The following is a 20010-nucleotide window of genomic DNA, read 5'->3' as shown; positions in this document are numbered from 1 at the left end:
TATAAATTATTTGAACCTTTTATTTAATTACAAAAAGGTATTATTAACAATATAAACACATATACTAAGTGTCTGCAGGGTATTCCATACTGATAATCAATTATGTCAAACATATAACAGGCATTTTACACACCATTTTATATTGCAGAAGATATTATGCCCATTCATTTGAGTTTAACTAAAGCAAAACACTAAGTCTGCAAATTGTTTCTTAGTGGTGGACTTCAAAAAAGACAGGGAAAGGAATGATGTAATAATACCATGAAATAATGCATGGAAACTTTTTGTTACTGTAATACACCTAAAAAGAAATCTTAATCCATACCAAGACCTAGTATGAACATGCACATCAAATGCCAAAAGCACAAAGAGCTACCACAAACACATTTTGTGAACTTACCGATACCAACTCTGGTCTTGTTGAAATGAGAAATCAAGTATGCATGCACATGAGAATACAATGAAACTCATCAATACAAAAGAAGAATAAGCAGGGGAGAATGTTCAGCATTTCCTGAGTCAAAGTAAAGATTATCAATGGAATCTTCAGTTCAGGTACACTGAAAAAAAGATAAAAGCAACAAGTATGTGCAAATACTTACCTTATTGCTCCATCATGGGTGGGCCCTAAGGATTGGCATCTCTGTAAGAGACTGAAAATTTGCTATGGCAATCTGCATGGGAAAGCATTCACAAAGACCATAAATCAACTGCAAGAAGTAATTCCTGAAACAATTTGTATATTACTTTGTTGTCTGCAGCCTCCATCCAAGTACTGAAAGCTGATATTAAACACTAACAAATATATATAATTTAAGCAGTGAAATTTGCTGCCATGTAATGCACGAGTCATCTGTTTAAAATTGAAAAATTATTAGTTACACTCATTACTAGTTGAAGACAACAGGAATTAAGACACTACCTATAAATGGAAAGGGTCAATCATAAAAGGAGTTATATCATGACATGACATTGGGAAGGAAGAAAAAGATTTCATGCACTAAATTTGCTCACTTTGTGACACATGCACTATTAAAACTAAATGAACATGCAATTTATCCTTTCGGATTTACTTCCCAGCCCTCCCCCAAATCCAAAGGACAAACTAATCTTCTGGTAACCCCAAATAATTTGTTTTTCAGACCCCCCTGAAATGCTAATTTGGGCTACAACAGCATTATGATACTGCCCAGTGACAATTCTGAATGTCTACAAATGAACATTGCCAAATTTTGTGTAGTTTGAAAATAAAAATTCCATCGAAACTGAACAAACTCTTTTTAACAAGGGATGGTCAAAACAATTAATTTGTTTATAATTTTCCACATTAATTATTTGTAATCTTGACATTGCATTGGATTTTGTAAGTAAGGTTCAATTTACAACAGAAACTGGAGAAATATAGAGCAAATATAATGACACACACTGGTCTTGGGTGTATTGGGATGACTGAAGGATTTTCTCAGGATATTTTCATGAAGAACATCAGGACACTGCATTCACAAACTGGTGACTCTAGGCTGAACACACACGCAAACACACATGTCTTTTAGATTGTTCACAGAAGAATTTTTGTCCAACATATTAACAATTTGTTGGATACCAGGTAAATCTTCCTAATGGCAACAAAGCTACCATATAAAACTCCCTCAGCGCATCAAATGTTCAAGTATCTGATCAGTCTCCCCAGGGAGACCACTACCGGCATGAAGCATTCAGTCTCGATATCCTCTCCTCCAGCCTCTGTTTCCACGGGAACTGAATCCTCCCCGAGGACCTCCTCTCCCACGCCCCCTTCGCGGAGCTGTAAATAAAAAATTACAAGACAGTTCAGTAACAACATAAATGACTTAGATACAACAAAATGAAGTCATCAGGATCCTATTGATCCTATCCTAATAATAGCATAAGATGTAGAAACCCGGGTCGTGCTACAAAGTAATTTATTTTATTATGAAGCAGTTCCACAAAGTAATGCCTGAGACCATGTCTTATACTGATGATTAAGAGTGTGGTTGCTTGAGAGGACGTACGAGCAAGTAAGAGAATTGAAGAGACGAGACCAGTTGGCGTGCGGAGAAAGACGAGGCAAGCCGGACCATACGACAAGCTACGACATCCTGAAGTGGTCGCCAGGAAGGTTTTAGGGGCAGCCAGGCCACAGAAATAATAGCAGTTTTCACGAAAGAAGGACACCGCACCAAATAGACAAGTCTGCATCCAGCCCAAACCACGGCACCAAGGAAGGAATCATCCAGGTCACGTAACCTTATATTGCCCTGACCCCAGTTTCATAACACCCCGAACAATGGCCCCGTCCCGAACAATACGTAACTGTTAAGGCGGCTTGAATACTGCACCGACGCCTCATTGATTTGTCTTCAACCTCATTATAATTTATGTTCAGAATTAATCAGCATTAGCAAGAAGCAATCAGTTAGATGTGTTGTAGGGACCGACTTTACTAACTCCCAAATGTTGAATGTGTAACTAAGTGTAGTAATTGAGATGAGTCCGCTTAACAGCATGAATTTTGGTTTCTATTTAAATATTTTTTTTTTAAATATCGTAAGTTAAATTGCAAATTACATGACCAATTCAGCATTCATCTACTCATCACTAACCGCATCATTTTCACTCATCAGGGTAAAATTGCATGTAAGGTATTCTTGAATCTTGAATATGTTTTTGATAGGTTGTTGAATGAAAGGTCCTTTTTATTCTTTGGTGTCCCTACGAAGCCTGTTTCCCCACCCTCACCTGCCGCCGAGTCGGCACTCGCCCTATTTCAGCTCAGGATCTCTTCACCACAAGATAAACTCCAAACAGGAATCCCCCGCATTTTATTTTATTAAAATAAATCTTTTCGTAAATCGTCCTTTGTGGCAACTAGTCAAGAAGGTGATTTATTGCTTATGGATGGTTATCACGGTCTTCATCCGGGTGACCGACGGTTAACTATTACAATATAACACTCATGACACTGATGCTATTCCACAGCAAGACTACAAGAACGGCATATTGAAGAGACAAGGAATTTCGGCTAGGTATGTTTTTTTTGCAATGATTCCTAAAAGATACGCTCTCACAAAGTTTTAATACATTTAGCAGGGAATTGTAAACATGCCATTCATTGTCAGAAAAAACTTATTTCTTCAAAAATGTCCCAACAGGAGTCCAGCGACCTGTCTTTCATTCACGAGCATTCTATGCTCATCCTGTTAAAACATAGGTACAAAGCACATTCGCGTGCCTAACCTCCTCGAATTGAAGCCTCCATTTCACCAGTAGAGTCCAAATCATTGCATGGAAGTTTTCCTAATAATGAAAATAAAATATAAAATGATGCAAGCATGCAGCTAAATAGCGGCTTGAACTATCTTCTTTCAATCCTAAAAAGCATTTTACAACTTGAAAAACTCCAGCAATCTCTTTCTTGACGGCATCATGAGAAGAGGCTGGTAAGGGGCATCAATGAATGGAGAAGTTAATGGACAAACACTTGCAATGTATGTGAGATACAACTTGTTTTTCAGAGAGGAAAATATGAGAACATGAAGTTCCGACATGACATCACTTCACAATTCGTTTCCCTGATGGTGCAAAATTCGAATGACACAATCATGAAGGTGTGATAACATTGTCTGTATAAAGGTAAATGAAATACAAATAAGCAATAGTTGTCTGACAAGAATGTAAGATGAAGTTAAATAGGGATAAGAAAATCTAACTGATAACTTCAGGCTTTACTTTGTGAAACTCTCCATATTGGAAATAAAGTAATAAAAACCTGACAATGTAACCAAGTTACGAAACCCGGGTCGTGCCCATAATTAAATAACAGTGAACCTTACAAAGGGATAAGAAATTCTCATGATAGTGGCCTAATCCAGGGGGAGCTACAACTCATACACAGAACAACTATTCGGTGGAACCACTGAATGAGTGATACATTAAATTCATATACACAGACCTTGCTGCCACAGGTTTCTAATGCAGATATGGTCATATCAAGATACTCGTATATTTTATTTGGTAGCTATTGAATTCACTTCTATAGTTCTACACCATTTATCGACTCACAATGATATCACGCAAATGATAAGTAAAAACTAGAAAGCATTGGAAAGGAAACTTACTGTAGCTTGAGACTTTGTTGCTGTACTTTCCACTTGGTGGTTGGTATATTTCTCGCTCACTTTTCAGGTGCTTTGAATTTTGTGAATCTCCAAAGGTTATGGGAGTGTGTCTTTTCTGACCAGGAGATGGATTGCTCTTCTGCTGTAAACAGTTCCAATGGTGTGACACCAAAATTAAAAAAAACATAAGCAATAATTCATTCAATGCTTCAAGCAGAACATAAATATCGACATAACAGTTTTAAATGCATACTTACACTGACTGGAAGTGTTGGTTTCCAGGAAAGGCTAATGACACTTTTGTAACTTGGGGGGCTATGAAACAGATCCTTGATTAATATGTTAATATTTGACGTAGTTTTCAGAGCTACAACCTTAATTCTATTTTCATCTGTCTTCAGCTCGTCGCCTTGTTTCCCTTGCAAAGCCTCGCGAAGTTTTTTTATGTAACCTTGGATTCCACGGGCAAAGTACTGGAGACTGTAAGTGAAATATAGAGTATGGGTATAATGTTTTTGGGACATGCAGCAGAACTGATAGCAAAATTATTATAACAGACTTACCGAAAACGGAAATCTTTCAGCTGGTCTGGGTTGCTAGTTAGGAATTCAGGGCAATGCCGGGCTAAACGATGAAATGAATACATGAGGCATTCTACCTGAGAGAACTCCAGTGGTGGCTCAGTAGTCCCATTGACACCCTCAGCATCGTCAGGCGGTAAGGGCATGTTAGACTGAAAATGTATAGGCACAAAAATTGTCACTACTTGGCACACTCAAACCACACAATTTCATTCTATAACCTAAATAAAAGTTCATAATGCACGTATATAGACACACAATAATATAGGAGGAAATGAGAAAAACAAGAGATTCCCTACAATCATTCACTGCAAAGGAACTTTGACCACTGTTCAGTTTCTTTACTTTTGCTGCTATAAGTGGACTCTTGTTATTACGAAGCTTATGGAACCGAAAACCTGAAGCTCGTAGTTGCGCTGCTTTAGAGCTATGTGTATGATATATGCAATTATGTACCAATATTTTAAAGAAACAAGCATTTAGTTTGATTTTTATCAATAAAAGAATATGGCTGAAATCGGATGTCATTCCTCATTAATCCCAGCACTTCCTCAATCATGATATATCATTGATCTCTGCATTTCTCCAGGGTTTTCTTCCGCGTCAGATTGTTGGTTGACGTCAACCAACAATCTGAGGCGGAAGAAAACCCTGGAGAAATGCAGAGATCAAACCATCGCCGCGGAAACCTACGCACTAACATGATACATCATTTATGAAAAACTAAATAATATGTAACTGTTATTAAACTGTAAAACAATCACATCTACCAGGTATAGGTTGATGGAGATCAAACTGACAAAAGATGGATCTGAAATGACAATAGTTTCTCTTCAAAATACAATGGTTTCCATATGAAATTAAGCATCAATGGCACTCTCTAGAATTTTTTGTGATTTAAGACTTAAATGATATCTTCTAGTATTTTGGTTTGACATTGAAGTCATCTGCTTGAAAAGCGATCCTAAGAAAACAATTATCATAGAATAAAATAACTTTGTTTTATTCCAGAATGCAGTGCTGCATTAAAATTTTGCATTAACTCATGATCTATCTGCATGTGTGACGCAACTGGAGCCTAAAAAAAATTTGCCATCTGCGGAAAGTACCAACAGGAAAAATGCTGAACTGTTCCCAACTTTACAATGGATTAATTGATACTTTGTTCAGACTGTGCCCAAAGCGCGAGTTCTCTATGCCTCACTGTGTCGTACCAACCAACTACATAGGTGCCAAATTTGAAATTTCTGGCACGTTTGCAATGTTCGTATCTCTGAGTTCGTAAGGAGAGGAATTGCTGTACGGCAAATATACGAGCAGTAATGTGTTGGTCTCAGGAATGAAATGATGTTGCCTGGATACTGAAGAAAGAACCATCATTGACGCTCTTGGGCAATGCACACTAATAGAACTTAAACATAGCACAATAACGTAGTAGTGTAGTGTATATCCACCTCAATGACTGTTGTTCATCCATGGAACTTCGCAGTTAAGTTCCTTTTGCAACTGCCATGACTGGGACTGGGGCTCATCATTTCGTAATAACGTTTCTTTTACTATTGATTGGGTTTTCCTTTTCGCTGAGACCAAAACTTTTGCTTTGTAAAAATGAGAACTTTGTAATAAGGTTGTTTATATTAATGTGAGTCGACTGTAGTGCTTAGGTCACCATAAACCTTGTGAAAATGCAACTGACTATGCTGAGTGACATTCATGCCCTACAAGTTCACAAATCTATCTCTGAAAGACACCAGGGAATGGGCCTGGTTAAGTGTTCGTAGCACTACAAACCAGGCAAATAAATGATAAAATTTTCATCCACCTACCTCACTGATGTGATCACAAAGCCAATATATTCATATGATAACGCCACAAAGAATTTTGCTTTATAAAGCATAACTTTATTGAATCTTCCGCTGCTAAGTGATCTGTTATCGCAATGCCTCAAGAGCTCTCATTTGCTCCTGAGACCTTAGGGTTAATACAGTGAAACCTCTATACAACGAACCCCTATACAACGAAATTTTAAGAAAACCCCTCTATTTCGAAGTTAATGGCCCGGTCCCGGTTCCTTCCAATGGTTAATGCACGCAAAAAAACCTCGCGTAACGAACCTCTCTAACTACGAAAACTCCGTACAACGAAGTCCACACTTGGGCCCAAAACAGGAAAAGTGCCCCTCTAGAACGAATTATTGAGAATAAACGCAGTATTTTACATTTTATAATTTTTCCTTAGATATTTACGTAATAAGCAGGAAGTAGAACTACAGCGGAGGGTGCCGTTGACGTGTCTGCTAAGGCAATGAAGATAGTATCGACGGCAACATCGGAAAAGGCGCAAGCTCAAACGAGCCCTTGGATTTACATGCATATTTTCTAAACGCGTGAGAGTGTAACACGGCCCCGATAAGTCATACTATGTAGAACTGGCTCGCCACCATCTGCTTGTCTCGTATCAACTCACTCTGCGACCCCTGTTCCGAAAGTACGTATCAAATGTCTCTTCGGAGTTGTTGCCAGCGAAGTTGGGAGGGGAGTTGCCTTTTTCTACGTATCAAATATCTCTTCGGAGTTGTTGCGAGCGAAGTTGGGAGGGGAGTTGCCTTTTTCTCCCCCTCCCCCCCAGGTAGCTGGAGGGTGAGAGCGGGTCGGATGACTAATGGACCGAGAGGGGCGGGGGCGTAACAGTGGCAGCCGGCCAGCTGTAACCCAGTACAGAAAGGTAACCTGAGAAGATTTCTACGTAATGTGATCTTGCTCGGTGAAGGCCATAGTCAACTAAGATAACTACTGATTACTCATCCACTCCTCTATCACCCTTCTCAGCTAACGGGGAGCGAAGCATTGGCTTTATTTGTACCTACTTTTTCTTATTGTCGGAGTTGACAATGTATGTTTACTATGGCGAAGTATTCAAAACTTCATTGGTTGGTGTTCAACCAATGAGCGCAAATTTTTGTCTACTCTGTCCCCATCCCAGAGGAAAATCTGGAGAATCCCCTCCACCAAATATATATATATATAACCGTCTTTTCCTTGATGGATGTAGTCTGTTAACCTGCAAGTGGTGCGTTTGCTCGAGATCGTACATATATTTGCTCGATTGCGTGAGGATACCATCTTCATTGTGTTTATGGAACGCCCATAATTCGACGGGGATCTGGTCCAACAGGAAGAATTTCGAAGCTGATTTGGATTCCACGCCGATCGCCAAGAAATTTAATACTTGTGACACGGATTGGGCGAATACGTTGCGGAAGACAGGTAAGACTGAAAGCATTTTATTTGATGATTCTCTACCAATTTTTCTATTACGTCATGAAATTATTTTGCCCTTTAAAATCACTGATGTTTTGAAGTATTGCATCTCGTAAAGTAATTCATCTGTTGCAATTGTATAATAATTAAAGGCAATTTATTTCACAATTTTGAATAAAATTATCAGTGATCCTTCAAGATATAGCATTTTAACTACGTTTTTGATAACAAAATATTGGTACTCAAAAACTGCAGCTCCACTTTCACGGCTAATTATTACGTTCTAGCGCTTTATCCTATTCCCTTCCGTAAATTCCCATCACCTTTGGCAATAAACCTCTCCGTACCTTTACCCTACCCTTTCTCCTAGTGACATGGTATGACGAATGGCCTGAGGTGCCTTGCCTATCACATCATACCTTTCCTCTTCCCGTCCCCCCTTCCAACCCGCCACGTCCCTCCAGCGCACCCGTTCCCCACTTGACCAGTCACTAACTCCGACCAACCAAATTTTCATGCATGGTACATACCTGATGGTATCGCTAAGCAATGTCAAGTAACGTAAAAGAATTTATCTTTTACGTTACTTGACATCTTTTACGTTTTGCTCAAAACCAAATATTTTTTATCTATCGAGGAATCACTGATGATATAAAAAATTTGGCTAGTCTTCAACTTATTTTATCTTCATCGCAATGGATTCAGTAGTAACAAAGATGCGACTCTTCAGACTCGAATATCTTTCCTGTGTGCGAGGACAATTGAAGTCTGGAACTCATTCCCTGTTCGCTTTACTGATTATTAGGAGCTGAGAAAATATAGGAATAGTCTGTCCTAGTCTGCTTTAGTCATTACCTGTGGAAACGGCTGCACGAGTTGATTGTGACAACAGGACTTGCTTCTACGGTACGAACTGGAAAATATTTTGAGATTATTCTTTCTTAATTTTTCTATAAATTGAGTATTTTTCGGTTATTTTTATTCCTTCCTTATTATTATAATTATTCCTTTACAGTAAAATGGCCAATACCACCAAAAAACGCCGACAACTCTCCATTGAAACGAAGTTGCAAATTTTGGAATCGGTCGACACTGGAGAGAAAAAAACGGCAATTGCGGAGAGATTTAACATTCCGGCATCCACACTTTCCACAATTATTGCCAACAGGCACAAGATGGGAAATGGTATTGAGAAATTTGGTCCGGAAAGGAAGAGGTCTCGGTCATGCAAAAATGACGAATTAGACAGGAAAGTATTTGAGTGGTTTACGGAAGTGAGAAGTGCCAATATCCCGTTATCTGGGTCCATCCTACAGGACCGGGCGAAAACAATAGCCCTAAAATTAGGGATAGATGATTTCCACGCCTCTAATGGATGGCTCTCAAGATTTAAGCGTCGGTGGAATTTGACGACTCTCAGGGTATGTGGGGAGGAAGCAGCAGTCGACGTGGCCGTGGTGGAGGAGTGGAAGAAAAATTTGCCTTCCTTGGTGGCTGGGTATGATCCCAAAGACATTTTTAACGCCGATGAGTCTGGCTTCTTCTATAATCTCCTTCCGGACTCCACGTTAGCTACCAAGGGAGAAATTTGCCATGGGGGCAAACGAAGTAAAGAAAGATTGACCGTTCTTTTCTGCACTAACAGTGACGGGTCAGAAAAGTTGAAGCCTTTCGTGATTGGTAAATTTGCTAGTCCGAGGTGCTTCAAGCATGTTAAAAAATTGCCATGCCGTTATGGGAATAACAAAAGTGCGTGGATGACGGCAATTTTATTTAGAGAGTGGCTCGCATCACTTGACGCAGTCATGGGGGGTAAAAATAGAAAAATTCTTCTTTTCCTTGACGGCTGCACCGCTCACAAAACATCAGATATGAAACTGAGAAACGTGAAAGTCGTACATTTTCCCCCTAATTGCACGAGCAAAGTGCAACCACTCGATCAGGGGATTATTTCCCTCGTGAAGAGGGCATATAGAAGGCAGCTGGTTGAATATCTTCTACCTAGAATAGGAAACACGGAAGACATCAAGTCACTGAAGTGGAACATCCTGCAAGCCATTCAGCGTCTCTGTGTTGCATGGGATGGAGTAGAGAAGAGCGCAATCACGAATTGCTTCAGGAGGGCAGGCTTTCCCGGAGAGATGGACGTCCAAGACGACCCACAGCCGGAGGAGAGGGAGGAATGGGGCGAAGTCGCACAATTGCTAAACATTGAAGGGGTATCTTTCGAAGACTTTGCAAACATTGATGATGATCTCGCTGTTTTTGGCAAGAATGAGGATCCTGAAATAATCACAGAGACGCAGGATGTGAGCGATGAAGAGAGAGAAGAGTCCAGCAATTGCGTAGTGCGCCCCAGTTGGAAGGAAGTGGTGGACGCAGTAGATGTTTTGGAGCGAGTTTTTATTACTTCAGAAGATGGAATAGAAAATTTGAAAATTCTGCGGCAGGTTGAGCAAGCAGCCAGTAAAGAAATGAGAAAAAGGATGAGGCAGACAACTTTGCAAAACTATTTTAAATAGAATAATTTTGGATTAAAAAACTTAAAAACAGATACCGTCTCTTATTTATTAAAAATATTATTTAAACCCATTTTTTTCGAAATTTGTTTAAACTTCCTAAAATGTACTCATTTGAAAAGAATATGGAATGTTTCGGCTGAGGTAAGTCTCAAGAGAGCTGTCTGTATATACAGCGAGGACAGTAGACGATGTTGTATTTATATTTGTGAGGAGGTAAGTGAAGGAGAGATAAATCGAAAGGCAGATTACTAATACATGAATTTTGTCCTCCTTCTGCGTGTGTGTCAAATAAGTTGGGTTACTTGAAGAGCGGCAGACCACAGGGTCACGCACTGTCGGAGACGCATGAGATTTTGGTTAGGGGAAGGGGAATCACTGAGGAGAGGGATGGCTCCCCGAAGAAACGTGGAAGGGGAGGGGAGATAACAGCAGCATTGTAGAGAAAGTCGCCTAAGTGCGTAGTTCTTCTTCCTTTCAGAGGGGAAATGTTATTGAATAATAGACATTTTGGTATGAAATGTTTGGGAGTGGTTAGTTGTAAATCCACTCCTTTCCTCCTCATTTCAGTGCGTGCGTGGGGTTAGACTTCTTGCTGTGTCCAACTGGAAACATCTCCATTCCAAATTGTTAGCATGAAATATTACCAGTGCAACTAGAGTTTTCAGATTATCGATCTTCGCCTGGTTTGGGCTGAAGTCCTTCAAGTGTCATAAAAGACGCGAAAAAGAGTGGGATCAGGTTCTTTCACGTGTTTTTATTCTCTGCTAACGTAAGTCGTATTGAATTGGTTAGATAGTGCTTTAGTGACTAATTATCCCAGTTTAATAGTTATGGCCTGCAAATGGCACATACGAGAGATACGTTCGGTAAAGGACTTAAAAACCACAAACCTCGCTTAAAATTGACTAACAATAAGTATGAAGAGGTGAACTGGATGAATTCCCAGCGATTCCAACTGTCCTTATACTCGGGGAATACTTAGTTGTTGTTTTTTGTCTATCAGTGGGTAAAGTAATTGCGTAAGCTTGGTTTCGCTGAGCGTATGACTGAAGACGGTTCCGGGATTTCCTTCCTTACCTTCCCATTCTATCCTCTCCCGAGGGCGTCGGCGGGCTCCTTTGTCGCGACGACCCCCTCCTTTTCCCTACCTTTTTACCACCCCCTCCTTAGGTAACTCGGGCGTATAAGTCTCGGACTTGGTTCTCGGGCTAAAGTTGAAACCGTATGGAGATTTTTAGTCTCTCCTAAACACTGGATGAAAGGCGACAAAGCGTGGATTCAAATATTATCCTGGCTTACTCGAGGATAGTACTGCGTTTTGGCACCGAGGAATGGGTGTACCAGCGGAATACTGATCGTGTCCAGCTTCTATTAAGTTATACCTGAGAGGAGTATCGGTCATACTGAATGCATTATCATCTGAGATTGCCATTGTTACTTCGATTGCCGACTTCCACGATTTTACTCGTGGTAACTAACACGCCCCACCTAACTTCCATCGTCGTTTATAGATATTAGTACATACCGGTCACGAACATAGATATTTACCGGAATTTCAATAGGATGCCAACAATGCACTTTATTTCGTAAGTCTTTGGGCAATATTGCTCTTTCAGGCAAATTTGCTGCACAAAACTGCCATTTGATATCGACTTCAATTATTACACTCAAAGAATAATGCCGACTAGATACTCAGGAAAATTATGGATCACTCTTTAAGACGTGATCCTTTGACATTAATTTAAAAAAAAATTGTTTATCATCACTCTAGGGAAGGTTTTAATGGCGAATGAAGCAAGATTGATAAATTTACTCGACTTGCATCGTAAAGCACACGGAACACTTTGTGCCCCTGCGAAGACGCAACCCGCTCGTTACCCCTATACAACGAAACCCTCTACAGCGAAGTCATGATTTTCCCGGTCCCCTCAAATTCGTTGTACGGAGGTTTTACTGTAGTAGCTTATGATAATACAGCAACAACTGCATATAATGTGTCCCACTAAACCACAGTTTCAGATAAAACATGAGTCTCGGCATGTCCTGTAAGTCATAATATGTATGTACTATGATTTAGATTTCTAGTTTTTGGTACAACGGATCTGCCAACTTTTCTGCATTGTACTGCCTTCGGTGTTCTTTGAGTCTAGTGGATATTACTTGCCCAGCCTCTCCCACACAGACATCACCACACTCACAAGGGATTTTATAAACTCCTGGAGTCATAAGGCCAATCCAATCATTCACACAAATGAGGCGGTCTCTTAAACTTGACATACGTTGATGGATGACTTTGATGTTATACCTCCTCAAAACCCAAGAAATTTTGCCTGATATCACAAAAACATTGGACACAAAGGCCCTGGCTGTTGGTTTTGGTTGGTCCTTCTTCATATCCGAGATCTTCGTTGTTTCAGAGGAGTTTTGGAAGGTCAACGAGATTCGCTGCTCTCCATTCCCATTATGCCAGAAGGTATTCTTGAGATCAGGAAGACTATCCACGTTGGAAATTGCTCTTGCATGATGTATCAGAGAGGGAAGAACAGCTCGCATTGAGAGGGATGAAGGTGACTACGGCCATTGAGGCACACATCTGTCAGTGTGGGTTTCCGAAAGACGCTGTGACTCAAGCTTTTCCCCAATCCCCACAAAATGCGATGAGTTTTTTATTTTGTAGTGTTCATAACCACCTACAAATGGAGACAAAATACCAGTATTTATCCAAGATATACGTAGGAGATTCAATGGCACTCAAAATAGGTCGTAGAGGAACACCTTCCTTGCGTATTTTGGGCAGTCCATGCAGTCTTGGAAGAGCCGGAGCATTAGGACAGATAATTTTGGCTACTCCTTCCTAAACGCCTGTCTTTTTAATTAAGGATATGGTCTTCCTTGTGATTGAGTCCGTAGGATCACCATTCAACTTTCGGTATGTCTGATATTTAAGGATTTCTCCAATTTTTTTGTTGGTATTCAGAAGTTTTCACTGGAACAGAGGCATTTTCCTTATCTGCACTTAAGACCGTGACTAATTTGTTTTCTCGATGAGATTGAAGCATAGAAAGCTCTTCCCTCGAAATGTTTGACTATGGAACTACAGCAATCTTTAAAATAATAGAAATTTTGTCTCTCATCACCTCCGCCAAATCCCTGGGAAGTTTCCGAACAGTTTGTTACACTCCACCAATAAATTCCACGAAAGGAATGCATCTAGGAGTTGGCGTAAAATTAAGACCTCTGAATAGAACTGAAAAAGTAGGTTCAGAAGCACTCACTGGTTTGATTGATAACCACATGTTTGCGAGGAAACATTTTTGAATTTGCCTGTTTGGATGGAAGATTATGAATTTGAATGAACTTACATTTTTGCTTTTTGGTACGAGTGTACCATACATGAGTCAATGATTAAATTTACGATGCAGTATCTCTAAGGAACAAAACTAGAGGTGTGCGAATAGTATCCACGAATACTCGAATACCTCTGATACTAGAAAGTATTTGACAGGTGAGATCTCGAATAATTATGCCTAAAGAATGATCTCGAACACCTCGAATACTTTGAATTTTGCGCCATACATTGTCCAATGCACGTCGTTTGCAGTTGACTAGAAATAACGTAGAAGACTGTAGTTGTTTAGTGCATGCAGCGCCATTTTAGGCAAGTTGACGAACTACATCAAATTTTCGGATAAGGCCCGTTTCACAAGGACGCGGACGGCCTGTGGTCCGCGCTACGTGTGCGTGGGATGGAGAGTGGTCGCCATTGTTCACATAGGTGCGGACGTTATTCACATAGGCACAATGCTAGCCGTGTGTAGCCTGCCAAGGTAGAGGTATGTCACTCAGCCAAGATCAATTCATGCTGTATACCAGGTTAGAAAACACAGAAGAAAAGTGCCGGTCAAAGGAGGTTTTGGGAGCCCCTATTGTGGCACAAAGAACATTAAAACCTGCTTTAGTGACCACATTTACTGAACTATATGCTGATGAAAATAATTTTTTCAATTACAGTAAAACCTCACCTTAATGAATTCCGCTTAACAAACAAATGCTATTGGTCCGGCCAATTGTCTATGTAAACACAGTAGTGAGAAACCTCAACGAACGAACTCTTTTACGAAAACTCCCGATCAACAAAATGAAATTTTGGCACGATCGAATGAAATTCACCTCTCAATAACCAATTTTTCCAGTTAAATTTTCATTTTCATATGAATCCCATCTATATACAGCCCTTGTGGTGACTGACTCACTCATGGATACAAATTCCCGACCACTTCTAGAATTGCTGGAGAGCTGAAATTTGGCACGCGTGCGGGGAACCCGAAATGATCCGGAGGAAAAATCCGAAAACAGGAAGTTTCCGCCACGTGTCGTCGCTAGGACGACAAAATGGCCGAATTCGGGCTTTTTCCGGGGACCGTCTTTCGGTTTTTATTTTACTGCACGTGAATCGTGCGTGCCACACGAGTCGTTAATGCATTTTTTGAAAGCTGATGAACGAAGGCACGTAATTAGGTAAATTTATTAGTTTTCATTTGAGAAAATTACAGCCAAAATGGCGTCCAAAAATTGATTTTTCGAATAAAATTTCAAACTTTCCCCTCCCCTCGACTTAATTTAAGGTGTTGGGTAACGAAAATGATTATTATATATGCTCATAACATCATCTACGAAATGTAGGTAACAATTATCTTTCATCGTGCTTGGTTACTCAGAAACAAATTAAAGTATTCCGAAAATCACCGAAAATTACGATTTCCAAAAGATTAACACAAGGTTTTGTCAATTTTTACCCGACTGATTTCTTTCAAACTTTGTAGTTACATACAACTATGCATTGTCTTTCAGAAAACATTAACATCTAATAAATGATTTAATGGATTTAACCGCGAAAAAATAAAAATGGCGGGCACTACTCACTTTTTTCGGGGACTGGTTTCCTTTTTTTTGTATTACTCCTGAAATATGGATGTCATAGGGCACACTACTGTTAGGTATGACAGTAAATGAATGTGACCATATGGTATCGTCATCTTTAACCCCCCCGAAACCCCCTAAAAATTAAAATTTGCATATAAGTAGACTTTTCGGGTATTTTTCGCTACTCCATTTTTCGGATGCTCAAGCGGCGCAGCCGCTGTGGACTCCCCCCATCTCTGGGCGGCAAAGCCGCCCCTCAAACGAAAAACGGTGAAACAGTTCCGAAATGCCTTCGCCCTCTGGGCGGCTATGGCGACCTTAGACGAGTATTAAGCGGGGTGGGGCACACTCAACCCCTGGGCGGCGAAGCCGCCCTCAGCGAGGAACGGCGAAGCCGTTCCAAGGAATGAGTGGGGTGCCTCCCCACCCCCTGGCCGGCGAAGCCGGCCCCTAGCTGAGGTGTAATTATTCGAACTTCAAAAGTCTTCGAATGACCACAAAAGTAGACGGCGAAGCCGGAACCGGGGTTTTCAAGGGGCGGAGCCCCTTAACGAGCGCGCGGAGCGCAGCGAGTAATTTAATATACGTAGCGATTGATGGTCAATCAGAGACTTCCACTGAATAAACCAATTAGAATCATCATTATTAACCAAAACCTTCATTGTGGTGTGTTTCGGCCAACCCTAACTCGCGGCGAATTGCCAAAAATGCTAATGCTGAATTTCGTAAAATAACTCAATTTCCCAATATTTACACTCTCAAAGATATGAAATCTAGAGCCACGTACTTCGATCGCATTCTTTTGACCGTTGTTTAAGATACTTTACAGAATTGCAACGCATAAATTCCGATCAGCTTTTTTTTTCACTCTTCGCTATCTTGGATAACTTTATTAAAATACGGAAGATACAATGTGCGCGCCAGAAGATGAAAGCCAAAATTTGCCTCTCTTAACTATCTTGAATATAACTCAGTAGTAACTCTTGTTTCATTCTAATTGTTTATTTCAATATCATCTCAAAACTAGGACCAATGTTTGCCTTTGCCACAATCTTGGATAAATTCTCGAAAATAAAAAAATATTCGGACTTCAGTGATGAAAGTTAACATTTTACCATTGATCTAGACCCTTCGGCACCCCCCTGCCGCCCCCTTGTCACTTTTCGCCCCCCCAGGGGACGGTGGAACCCACTTTGGGAACCACTGCCTTAGACTAATGGACACTTACCACAAGCCTCTTGAAGATCTTTTCGACCTTAGATTCTGGATTTTCAATTGTATTGCAATGTGAACACAGCTCCGCTAGGAGCTTAAGTATTTCCAACTGCGGGTCATTGCCTTCATCTTCACCAGCAGGAATTTCAGAGAGCACTGGAAGAACATGCTCACACACGTAGGACACAAACTGTGAAGAATCTACTTGTGCCTGAAATACAAATGTTACACATAAAATAAACAATTACCTTGCAACTATAAAATTGGCGCAGCAAAGTAAACAACAGCCATACACTAAGCCATGAAAACAGCATGACAGAATATAGTAAGAAAATTTTGACTCCTTTTGAATTTTTTAACTGGGCACCTTTTATGAAAGACTGGTGAGAGGATATTTAATCTCCAATAAACTATTCAACCATGCCAGAACTTTCTCTTAAACTAGCATTGCGTTCAAGGCCTTAGGGGTCTATTACATGAATACGCACTGCACATTTCTTTAAAGTAAATAAATAAATATCAGGGATTCCATTCTAACTAAATTATAAAATTCACGGTTTTTTCCAGGTTTTCACGGCCTAAATTGTGTCAAATGCACAGTGTCGATAAGCCATTTTAGGAAGAAATATTGATCACATAAAAATCACTGGCCGCACGTTAACTAAAAATAAAGCAAACGCAATAAACACCGGGAATGCAAAACGCAGCAATGAAAGTGCTATTATGACGTCGCCAATCGTTAGCAAAATTTTGGGCCGGCTAAAGGTTGTGAGTGGGGAACGGAGGGTGAAAGGGAAGTGAAGAGGTGTGCGATTTCTCGCCAGGGTTAATGATCGCTTTGGTTAAAGGTCGTCGAATCACAGCCTTAAGGTCTGTGCATCGTCATGACACACGGACCAATATTTGCACTTCGAATATACGTGTGCAGATTAATGTGTGTATCAGTATCTGCGAGTGACTGTCCTATTTTTCTTTTGATCCGTCAATCGTAGATCTAAAATCAAGTTTGAGAGGTTTTTTAAGGTTTTACGACAAATTTCACGGCTATTTCCAGGTTTTTTCACAGTAGATGAAATTCACGGCTTATTCACGGTTTCAAGGTTTTCACGGTTGAGTGGGAACCCTGTAAATATTCAACATTTCTGGCAAAATAAATACTAACCGAAAAATATGGCAAGGCATATCTCAGGCATAGCAACAGCCTTTCAACATTTTCTCCATCTGCATCAGTAGGATTGAAGGATTCCCTTTCAAGCTCGGCCTGTTCAGCAATCAAGTTCACCAACTCTTGCTGACCAGAAGATGTCTTCCCAAGCCGCGTCATTCCAAGAATTTCCATAATCTGGCGGAATTCATCAGCAGTCACATCCTATAAAAAACAAGTTGACATTGCTTCGGTAAGTCATGAAAGACCACCACATTCTAACCAACACATTGGCCTAAAAAAGCATTCTGCACAAGAATGCAATCCAAATAAAACTGACAGAACGTTAAAATCCCAAAAAATACACAGCAAAAGATCAATGAATTATCAGACCTTAATTGAGTTAGTTTTGGTGCTTACCTGCAAAACTTTCTTGCACTCAGCAATTAAATAGTCTTCTGCTTCCTTTGTCATAATCTCAGAGGATAAAACCTTAAACTTTGTGCTGAGAAATTTGAGACACCTTTCACGGACCACATCCTCACCAGTTAGAACTTGAGAAAATATACCCACCAGGGCACCTGCTCAATAAGATTAAAGTTTTAGCATGGATTCGATTTTCAAGAAAATTATTAGAAACTAATTCTATAGTTGCAACACTTACTCTTTGCATCTATCTTGAAAATTGACATCAAAGAATTATGTACAACACTGAGTTCAGTAGGATCTTCTGCTTGCAACAATTGAGCAAGGATATCAGCAATTTTTTGAGTGTACTCCTTCATATCTTTACAAAGATTCGGCAAATCCTTGATAGCCTGTTTACGAATCTGTAATAATAAATAAGCATGGCAATTAATTAAAACAACTCCCTTGAGCAGGAAGCTAAAATGACATAGGGGGTACATTGAGAAGGTCAATTCAAATTCGATCAAGGACCTTATATTCTAGAAGTCATTATGTATTAAAGATTTAAAAACGTTTACGGAACGGGCAGGGAAAAATTAATGTCTATATGTATGCTTCGAGTACAAACAGACACTGGTCATTGCCACATCACGAAGACAAGGAGAGAGAAAAATATTGAGGTACGCCATAAAGCCTTTCACCAACTAATAGTAACGGCTGAAGAAAGTGGATACACATGTATCAAGAAATGTACATTTCTTTCATACGTAAGTAAATGAAACATATAAGGATCGTGAGCCTGAAATAAAGCCGACTGGACATCATTAATATAAGAGAATACGAAGAAACTATAGAAAACTTACTACACTGCAGAATGGCACGAGGGCGTAGAAAACGAAAACGGCACGACAATACGGTAACGAACAATGATTAAAAATATGCAAGCACGCGTAGCAGCATATATTCTGCTCTTATTGAATAACAAATACATAGGAATCATTAACGAGAGTAGGTAACGTACGCTAGGATATTCTTGAAGCTAAAGGCTATTAAAGGGAAAGGGTTGCATTATGATAGTATAATAATAACTGCATCATAAATCAATGCAAATTAATAAAAGGTTCGGTCATGAATGCAGGAAAGGATCTTTACGTTCAGAAATGAATTAAATACAGAAAATTGGAACGAGAGTGGAAATAAGTTTTTCCTTGTCGTGTAGAATTTATACCCGTTAATTTCAGATAATAGAAACGGAAAATTCTCCCGGAGTACTTACAGAAACATCTTCATCTTCACAAAGATCGAGCTGAGCTTCAATTGCTTGAGCCGACAGTTCAGGAAAATGCTTGAAAAACCGGGCTATAAACTGAGATGCTAATCTTTTCTCCTTATCCGATCCTTTCACGGCAGTTAATATTTCTAAATACTCCTTTTCATGCTGAAATAAAAGATTTTCATAAATATAAACACCAAGAAATGTCCACAGCAGAGGAATAGCAAAAAGTACAAACAGCAAAGAAAACATACCTCTCCGATCTTGTCTTTGGCGTCAGCCAATATACCGAAATTCTTGTACAATTTTTCAATATTGTCGGAAGACATTGTTGAAATTTGAGAGCCTAAAAAGACCTAATTCAAATAATTTCTACTATAATTTCCTGTAGCAGTCTCTATATCCACCAAATACTACAGTTTATCTAACCACGCTCCACAGAATTACTTCCTCACACGCTTGGAAACTTGCATTAAATACAATGGCGCCGACTTCTCCAGTTCCAACGGAATCCACCCGTTCCTCCAATTCATAAAGTGTTCCCC

General features: G+C 39.9%; 2 protein-coding genes across 3 annotated transcripts; one reads left to right on the top strand and one right to left on the bottom strand.

The window, feature by feature from the left end:
• On the bottom strand, positions 1-19960 carry LOC124162819 (apoptosis inhibitor 5). Of its 2 annotated transcripts, none has more exons than XM_046539481.1 (10): positions 19720-19960; positions 19469-19630; positions 18449-18614; positions 18205-18365; positions 17803-18009; positions 16654-16851; positions 4703-4872; positions 4397-4619; positions 4140-4281; positions 1-1804 (listed from the first exon to the last, which is right to left on the bottom strand). In XM_046539481.1, exons 1-10 carry the CDS (start codon positions 19792-19794, stop codon positions 1716-1718), a joined length of 1593 nt encoding a protein of 530 aa, XP_046395437.1. In that variant the 5' UTR covers positions 19795-19960; the 3' UTR covers positions 1-1715. The 2 variants fall into 2 exon arrangements, with proteins under 2 accessions (XP_046395437.1, XP_046395438.1); XM_046539482.1 differs by having other exon boundaries at positions 4140-4278.
• Positions 7083-10523, top strand: LOC124162820 (tigger transposable element-derived protein 6-like). The gene is made up of 2 exons (XM_046539483.1): positions 7083-8886; positions 8996-10523. Exon 2 carries the CDS (start codon positions 9000-9002, stop codon positions 10500-10502), a length of 1503 nt encoding a protein of 500 aa, XP_046395439.1. The 5' UTR covers positions 7083-8886; positions 8996-8999; the 3' UTR covers positions 10503-10523.
• Positions 19961-20010: the final 50 nt, after the last annotated feature.

The sequence above is a fragment of the Ischnura elegans genome, chromosome 7 (assembly GCF_921293095.1).
Source record: "Ischnura elegans chromosome 7, ioIscEleg1.1, whole genome shotgun sequence".
Taxonomy (NCBI): domain Eukaryota; kingdom Metazoa; phylum Arthropoda; class Insecta; order Odonata; family Coenagrionidae; genus Ischnura; species Ischnura elegans.
The sequence above is the reverse complement of the archived record's forward strand: the minus strand, read 5'-3'. Positions and strand labels throughout refer to the sequence as shown.

Coding starts and splice junctions, on each gene's coding strand:
- LOC124162819 (XM_046539481.1), bottom strand. CDS start 19,794: ATGTCTTCCGACAATATTGAAAAATTGTACAAGAATTTCGGTATATTG. Junction 18,366..18,448: donor TTTCAAGATAGATGCAAAGA/GTAAGTGTTGCA, acceptor CTTATTGAGCAG/GTGCCCTGGTGGGTATATTT. Junction 4,873..16,653: donor AGATCTTCAAGAGGCTTGTG/GTAAGTGTCCAT, acceptor ATACATTTTCAG/TCTAACATGCCCTTACCGCC.
- LOC124162820 (XM_046539483.1), top strand. CDS start 9,000: ATGGCCAATACCACCAAAAAACGCCGACAACTCTCCATTGAAACGAAG.